The following is a 9,000-nucleotide window of genomic DNA, read 5'->3' on the forward strand; positions in this document are numbered from 1 at the left end:
AGCAAACACAGTTGCTAAAGAAGATGCAGAAGTTCATCCGTAGTGCCTCTGATTCATCACATTTTTTGCAGGCATAGACATCCTTCTAAAAGAAAACCTTGAAAGAAAATGAATTCAATTGAAACCCATACACCACCTTGATACTGTTAACAAAATATGGGCACTGCAGATTTAAGAAATAACAGTTTTCACTAATACTCAGTACACAAAGCTAGGCTTGATGTAACCCTGAACTTTTAAACTCTTACATAAGTTCTGCTTTAAAACCTCTATGTCTAGTTTCTCTTGACTGGGCAGCTGTAATCCTATTTTACAAATTTAATAAAGTCAGGCTGTGGGATAACTATCTTTAAGGTGTCTATTTCACAAAAAGCATTTATTTCTAGACTAAATATATGTTAGTTAGTCCACAAACCATCATTAAATAATGAAACAAAGCACTGTAACAGTGTTGGAGGCATGATGAGGTCTACAGTATACAGGATAAAGGACGAAACTGACGTGTCACGGTCCATGAAATACTCGCTGTTTACTTCCGACTGCCTTAGAGAGCAATTGTGCTTCCAGCACGTCCTTATCTGTGTCATCTCTTAACACCTCCTTGGTCTATCAAATGTCTTTTTTTGCCTCTTAGAGGAAGTCTTTCGAGAGTGCTATTCCAAAGTTGGGTGCAGCCATAAGGATAGCGATGGTACAGATAATGTTGAAAACACTGAATCCAACCAGGCACAACCGGTCGATGACCGCCGCGGCAAACTGCCACTGCTCTGCCAAGCTCAACTGACGGTCCTGCTCACGAACACGTTCAACTAAGAACTGCACCTCTGCCAGAAGAGCCTGCAGCTGGTTGTCCACTGCCACAGATCGAATCATCCCACTGTGGGCATGCAACACAGCTGATCTCCCAGTCCCAGCCTCTAAGCCGCAGACTCCAGAAGCTGTGGTTAATTGGTCAGGGTCCAGGCACACTGGAAGTTCCTGTGTGGGGCTCACAAACTTAGAAGATTGGTGTTGGTGATGAAGTGGTATATCGCGGACTGGTCCCCCTCGTGCTCCTGCTCCCTCTCCTTCTCCTAGTTCACTGTTACCCCTACCATGACTGGTGGTTCTGTTTCTCTGGATCGGTTCCAGCTCTGCTGTGGTGTGGAAGGTCTGGAATCCCATGTAAGGCAGATGCCCATTAGGCTGGGGTTGTGGGTTGGGACTGGGATCTCTGTGAATGGGATTAGGGAGGATGATAGCCTGAGAGTTTGGACGGTGAGGCAGTGAGTGTGGCAAAGGGAGGTTGAGCTGTGCCAGGCTGGCCTGCAAGGAGTTCAGGCCCTGTGGGAGGACGGAGGGCGCTGGTGTGGGGATGGTGGTGGTGGTGGTGGTTGGAGAGGACAGGGTCTTGCTTTGGGAGTCTGCCTGACTGTTGGAAAGAGTAGGCACCACTCCCTCACCTGGACGCTTCATTCGCAGAAACCAAGGAACCCACTGCAGCAGAACTAAATTCACCTGAAAGATACGGACACAGATACAAATCGAATGAAAGAACAGGGAGTCACACACATAAACACACTTCAGATAAATATGTATTGCATTGTGTATAATATCTCACTCACTGTCACAACTTACCCAGCGTGGCATGTGTCCACTGTCGGGGTTATGGTGATGGAACTGGAGGACGATGACTGTGGCTACCACTGACATCCCAACTATCACCATGGTGCTGGCGAAATACTGACCTGAAACACATGTGAGACTTTGCTACTAATCTGTTGGCTATAAACGGGATTATCATCCTGCAAAATCTCCAACACTGACATGCAAATTCACATGCAGTCGAAAAAAAACCCCTGACCTATCAGTGGTACAGAATCTGAAGTGGCGGGCATAATCTCTGCAACCATCAGCATGAAGACAGTCAGAGAAAGCAGAACTGTGATGCCTGGAGGCCAACACAAGACACCGGGGAGTCGTGGGTTGCAAAAAAAGAAAAGAAAAAAGAAAAAGCCCTTAAGAGAAGAAAATACATGAGTAAACTTAGTAGAACTGTATATTTGGTATGCTGTACTTGACTTCTCGCCATAATCATCTGGATTACTGACACTCCCAGGAAAACTTATTCGATTTTACTGTTTTTCATCTTCCCTCTCATCTTTTCTGCCTTTGTCTTTCCTCCCTACCACGACATCCCTCCTGACACTGTACAAAGGCTCTGACTGAAGGTTTTCCAATATTGTTAACAGAGAAAGACTGCTGGAAAAACACTGGAGTGAAATAAGCCATTGCCTTCTCAAGAGGAGTGAGGAATAATATGCAGCTAGAGAACATATTTTATCTTAGAAGCAGATTCACCTCTTGTTTTTCATTATCTCCCTTGCTTATTGTCAGACTGTGCCTTGTCCCTGCTCCCCTGGTCACTTATTATTCCTCACCCAGACTGATTTTCTCCCCAGAGTTGGCAGGCAGCAGGAAGACCAGCAGGGTCATGGAGGAGAGGAGCACACAGGGGATGAGGAGGTTGAGAGCGTAGAACAGGGTCCTTCTGCGTAACGTCACCACAAAAGTAACGTCGGGGTAAGGCTCTACACAGCATTCATAGAAAACCTCATTACGACCTCCTGGGACCTCTGAGAAAAATTAGGAAGCATAGAGATATAGGAACTGCGTAAGCGATGAGAAAGCAGGGAAGCAAAAAATAAAGAATATCAGAAAATCAATATAACTAATGAAATGTATTTTGGTGCATCCACTGAATATTTGTGATTGTATGTGGGGAAAGCTGCATGTATATCCAATACTGTGCAACAGTCTCGAGTCATTTCTTTATATTTTGCTTCCGAGAAGACAGACTTGCTTGAATTCTTTTTTAAAAATCGACATGAGCAATAGTTCTCTCCTCTCTCTGAAGGTCTTTCACATTTTTTTGTTTGTTAAGCCACTTAACACAGACCTGGGAATCATTCAAGTGTAAAAAATGTGCCTATCTCAAGGGATGAACCAGTGTTGTGTGTACACTTAACAGCAGACAAGTTAGCTAAGAACTATTTTAAATTGTATTACTTTATTAGACACTAGCGGCCTATTGCAAAAAACATTGAATTTGTTCAAATTTCTTTATTTCAATCTAGGAAACATGCCAAAGATAACACAGTTTGACAGGCATAAAATAGTGTTTTTACACCCACAAGGTGATTCCCAAAGTACTATTAGCTGAAAACTTGGCATATCTGGGCAAGGTGGGCAATGTGTCCTTAATAAATTTGAGGAAACTGGACAAGTGGAGGACAAAAAAAGAAGTGGGAGGTCTAAAAAACAATCCACCAGAGATGAACGGTATCTGAAAGTCATGTCCTTAAAAAACAGTAAAAAAAAAAAAAAATGCAGCAAAGACCACCTGACACAGTGCCTGAGATGTATCTGGCCATTCCATTGATGCATCTACTGTCATCAGAAAGCCTCAGTGGAAGCGAGGCTGTCAAGAATCCATTCTTAAGGAAGGGAGACAAGGAGAAAAAGGCCGAGGTATGCCAAACTACTCAAGAACTGGACTGAAAATCAGTTCAACAGGATGGAAGGATGACTTCAAATTTGAAGTTCAAATCATTGTCAAGGTCAGGAGAGAGGTACAACAGTAAGTTTCGACAGCCATCCTTTAAACACAGCCGAGGCTCTGTCATGGTTTGTGGCTGCATTTCAGCTAGTGGTGGTGTTAAAACTGATGGAAATATGAATGCAGAAAAGTACTATCAGAATTTGATCCATAATGCAACTCATCTAGAAAGCATCTGATAGGCAGCAACCGCAGTTTTCAGCATCAAAATGATCCAAAACACACTGTCAATACAGTAAAAGGATACCTGGATAGAAAAACACACATAGGAACACTATCAGTCATGGATTGACCTCCCCAGAGATTGGACCTCAACATTATTGAAGCAGCGTGTGATCATAAAAGGCAGTAATCATCCAAAGAAGAGCTTTGAATCTCCTTCAAGAAGCTTTGAGAATTACTCCTGGAGACGCTTAAAGAAAGAGTTCAGGCCATGCTGATGAATAAGGGTTGACTTTGAAGCTCATTAGAATTGCACAAGCTGTGGTTTTTGCCATACATACTATATTCTGGGTGGGTTTTTTACACAGGTTTAGTAAATTACTGCACATATAATTAATATTATCCTATCAAAGTATTAAAAAATAATGAGTACAAGACTTTTGCACAATACTGTAAATCAGAACTATAAGAAGAATCTGGCACAGGACCAGCATTATAAAAACAGAGCCCTTAAGAGACTGTAGAAACCAAGGACTGATGCTATAAAAATTATGATTCCGTGTTGCATGGGATATTTTATAAGGATGTAAACGTGTATGGAAATATAAAACATCATAGCAAAAAGCATTCATGTTCTTCAGGTTCTATGGCAACAAATCAGACATGCACTCATATATAATATGTATTCATTAAGTGAGTCTTTACAATTGCAATACTGTATGGTGTTAATGTAAGCACAGTTAGTAAGCAACACAGTCTGTCATCCATGCTTTTGACAGCGGATCCTACCCAGTAGGTCCCACTCGCCATTGGCCATGTATCCTGATACATCTGCCTCCTTCATCTGGATGTCCAGCAGCCAACCATCAAATGTCCATGAGCCAAACTTCAGCTCACAGCGCTGGATGTCAAATGGAAACCATCTCACATCGACATTACATGTGCTGATAAAAATTCCTTGAAATGCATAAATAACAAGAAAAAGCAAGTAAATACTGGATAATAAAATGAATGTTGCTCAGTGGTGCAGCCATGTGGAATTAAAGGAAGACGAAGTTATTTAATGAAACGCTGCAGCATTAATAATAGTGCAATTATGCAGAATGATTAAAGGTCTAAATGGTTTGAAGGAAAATATAAACCTCTGCTAAAACGTACCTGGAGGCAAATACTCACAGAAACCACTGGAGTTGACCAGCACATAGGTCTTAAAAGTCGCATCAAACTTATCATGAGCGCTGAAGGACAATAGCACAGTGACCAGTCAGCAATTACCAGCAGCACTGGTTGCACACACCCGTATTTGTACGTCACATACCTGTTATACAGCAATATGTCAGGCGTCCAGACCTGGTCGGGGGTAAAACGAAGGTTCTTTACTCCAGGATATTCTGACTGGTTCCACTGCAGGTAGTGGTCGTACCACTGCTGGGAGACACAATTATAACTCCATGAATGGAAAATGATATTTAAAAAATACTCTCCACAAATACATAAAAAAAACTGAAGGAAGACACACCCATTATGATTTCTATATCGTAGTAGATATACAAGCAGCTTATCCTTCACAGCAGTAATGTCAAACTCGTTTTAGGTCATAGGCCACATACAGCCCAAATTGATCTTAAGTGGGCTGGGTGAGTGAAACTCCCTTTTTTGTCAGTGCAACGAGTCCATGAGATATCTTGATATAGGAAAAAGAAGTGTGATTTCCACAGTACATCTCAGTTTTTCTGCATGATAAAAATGCTGCTGTAGTAAATGAAAGGAAGCTGCCAACAAGATTTTGGGGGCTTGTGAGAAAATGTGTAATGAAAATGTTCCTATAGCTCATTTATTTATTTATTTCACAGTGGCCCCAGTTTAAAAAATGAAATTTTGTTTTATAGTAGATATTTTAAAAAGAAGAGGAACTTTATGCGGTACTTTATTATTTTGGTGTAGTATAAATTGCCTTTCTTAAAAATCCTGAACTCACACCTTCTTTAACATTTTCTAAATCCACCCTGTGGGTCGGACTGGAATCATGCCGGGCCAATTCTGGCCCACTGGCCTTATGTTTAGCACCCCTACTTTACGGTATGTCTCTCCTCTTTTACAGTTACAGTTCTGACAAGTTTCTCCCTGGTGAAGAGGGAATTCCTTATCTCAGCAGAAGATGGTAAAGTTGTCTGAGGCAAAACTTTGATATGGGTTATAAAAAATAACGCTGACATGAGACAAACAGCTTAGTCGTTTGGCCCAGATTCAGCCAATTCTCAAGATACTCATAATAAGGTCATGTTTGGGGTTGAAGGAAGAAGCTGTTCCCTGCTGAGCAGCATATAAACTAAAACCCAACTTGCATCTAGGTTGATACTGTGCATCTGCAATGGCTTTGGGTAGACACAGATCAATATTACATTAATGTTATCCATTATACTCACCATCTGCAGCCAGGCGTTTGTGGTGAGCAGCTGGTTCTTTTCATCCTTACATGGCAGAAAGAAAATGAGAGAATAAATGATTTCGTGTTTGAAAGAATGAGCTCACATGTTGCACAATGGTCTTAAAACAATGTACACTGACTTTATATTTAAATGATTTCTGGCTTTTGTAATTGTGTCCCACGTCCGTGCTTTCTTATGCTTTTCTAATGTATGTGATGTAAAATGTCCACAATCCTCTTTATGGGTAAAAATGTCCTTTTAAAATCTTTCATACGGGATAGAAAATCATGTGGATATCTACCAAAGTAGAGATTTTTATATTATGCAAGTCATTAATAACTTTCCTCTTTTTGTGACTGTCCCTGCACTGAAGTTAATCAAGAACATGCTGTCAGGGGAAACAGAATAAGTGTCTGAAATTAAATTTACATAAATGAAAGACTGAGGATTCGTGCCCCGATCTCAAAAGCAATGAAGCTTTTGATTATAAAAGGGAAAAAAATGCATTATGGAAAATGAGGAAAATGTGACTTTATTTCTTGTCTGATTGTAATGCATGCATGTTTCATGCCAAACGTACCACATCCATGACCTGCATTAGTGTAAAAGAGAACTGAACAGTGAGACTGTGGGAGTCGTTGGCCACCGGTCTCTCCATGGGGTTGTAGTCCCGCAGCAGCTCTTTGAGCAGAAAGCGTTGGTAAGGACCCTGCATTGATACTGAACATGGGAGGGGAAGGGAGTGTAAGGGAGGGGAGAAGGACGGAGAGAAAATTTAAAGAGAGATAAATAAAGACATAAGAGCACAAGGTAAAAGTCAGACACAAAAAGAAAGCTGTGTCAAAGAAGGCAGGGAGCAAACATTTTAGAAAAACGGTGCGATTACAATGATAGAGTTTAGAGTAGAGTGCTGTAGAAATTATATAGGTGGCTAGAAGCGAAGAAGAGGCACACTAACAGAGGAGCAGATGACAAGCTCAAATTGAGGTGAAATGGAGCGCAAAGCTATACGAGAGACGATAACATAGGCAACAAAGAGAAACGGGTTTGAGAGCACAGAGAAAGAAGCCTACTCTTTCTAATCACTTACATCGCTGATTGATCGCCAGCATACTGTCAGAGTTTTCTACTGCTGTAAAAATGTCAGCTTTATTCCATGCGGAAAATACTGAGGCCATTAAACACTGAGACACCCTGGACAGACACACACAGCAACTTTGTCTGTTCACCCTATAACTCCGAGAGGGCTTCAAATCACTCCTGATTTGGATCACTGGTGGATACAGGAGGCACACTGAGTAACTTATAAACAGTTACTATATGCTTAAAATGGAAAAGCACATGAAAAGTGCTATAGTAATTGGTGTGAGATTAATGCACTCAAATTTACACTAACTAAAACATACGATCTATCTATCTATCTATCTATCTATCTATCTATCTATCTATCTATCTATCTATCTATCTATCTATCTATCTATCTATCTATCTATCTATCTATCTATCTATCTATCTATCTATCTATCTATCTATCTCAGCATCTAAAAAATCTAAGCCTCAGCCAAACCTATGGGATCTGCAGTGGAGATGATTACATCGTGGTGTTGCAGGCTCATCATAAAAATAAATCCATTTTTCTGTACGGCTGTGCACAAGTGGCCACTCTCTTTGTCTAAATCAGCTGCTTTGTCCCCAGTTACTATGATCCGCTACCTTTACATGCAACAGCACATGCAGAACAGGAAACACACACTTGTTCGAGCACAGTCTCGCTCAAAGCGCAGTGAAAGTCACTCACCCCGGAGCAGAGTCGCAAGTATCAACAGCCACAGAGCCACAGTTTGCTTCATTCTGCATTCCTCTGTATCGGCAGAGAAAGAGTGGTAAAAGGAGAAATAGAGGGAGAAGGTGAAGATGAAGGAAGATTAAACATGTAAAGTGAGGAAAAATGGGGATGTGAAGAGAAAGAGAGGCTGTAGAAAACAAGTGGAGAGAGCTCAACACCAGCAGCAGCAGAGCAGGGAAAGGAGGAGAAAGGGTGAGGAAGAGAGAGACTGAGAGAGTGGGTGAGAAATGCAGCGAAATGACTGCTCCTCTAAAGACGGAGAAGCTGTTTGTTGGAGTCGGTCAGGTTTAGAGACATGGGGATGCCCTGACCTGTGCTAAAACTCATCATCCATGCATCCCTTCTCAATATACCCTGCAGACTTTATGATATGCGGTTATCTGTGACTACATGTCAGTCATCCTCCATCATTTTATGATGGATTCATTCAGTTTTTCTGGATTGGTGGACATAAAGAGCAGCTTTATTTTTGGAGGAGATATAATACGCAGAGCTGTCTGGGTGATGGTATTTTTAGTAGCTATTGTCCAGCTGTCTTTAACAGTTATTAAATCAGTTAAAATCACAGGAAATATTATATATATATGTGTGTATGTGTTTTAGGGTTTTTTCACTTTCTAATTTATACCAGGAAGCAATATTTAAAATCTGTCTTGCTTTTGAGCTAGTCTGATCTGACACTAGCGTATTCACAGAGTAGTGGTGACACCCAATGGCTATGTCAGTAAAATGCAATATGCACATTAACACACTGAGCAAATTTCGATAGATTGTTTATTCTTATCAAGTTCAAATGCTGTTAAAAAGCATCTCCCAGATTTCTTTACGGCTTGTTAAGGACATTGTAAACAATTTAAAATCATTTTTGAAAGCAAATAAACAATTATAAGGCAGAGATCAATATTAGCTGTAAAAGACACTGCTACAGTAACAGTGAGAACAAAGGGGGAAATACATAGAAATAC

General features: G+C 40.9%; 1 protein-coding gene across 1 annotated transcript; it reads right to left on the reverse strand.

The window, feature by feature from the left end:
- Nucleotides 1–261: 261 nt before the first annotated feature.
- Nucleotides 262–8,071, reverse strand: LOC308405466 (neuronal acetylcholine receptor subunit alpha-7-like). Its single transcript, XM_080896139.1, has 10 exons — nt 7,988–8,071; nt 6,770–6,909; nt 6,187–6,231; nt 5,079–5,188; nt 4,919–4,998; nt 4,550–4,717; nt 2,421–2,615; nt 1,844–1,930; nt 1,618–1,727; nt 262–1,497 (listed from the first exon to the last, which is right to left on the reverse strand). Exons 1-10 carry the CDS (start codon nt 8,037–8,039, stop codon nt 631–633), a joined length of 1,854 nt encoding a protein of 617 aa, XP_080752265.1. The 5' UTR covers nt 8,040–8,071; the 3' UTR covers nt 262–630.
- Nucleotides 8,072–9,000: the final 929 nt, after the last annotated feature.

This window comes from Rhamphochromis sp. 'chilingali' (genome assembly GCF_963969265.1).
Source record: "Rhamphochromis sp. 'chilingali' genome assembly, chromosome: 11".
NCBI classification, from domain to species: domain Eukaryota; kingdom Metazoa; phylum Chordata; class Actinopteri; order Cichliformes; family Cichlidae; genus Rhamphochromis; species Rhamphochromis sp. 'chilingali'.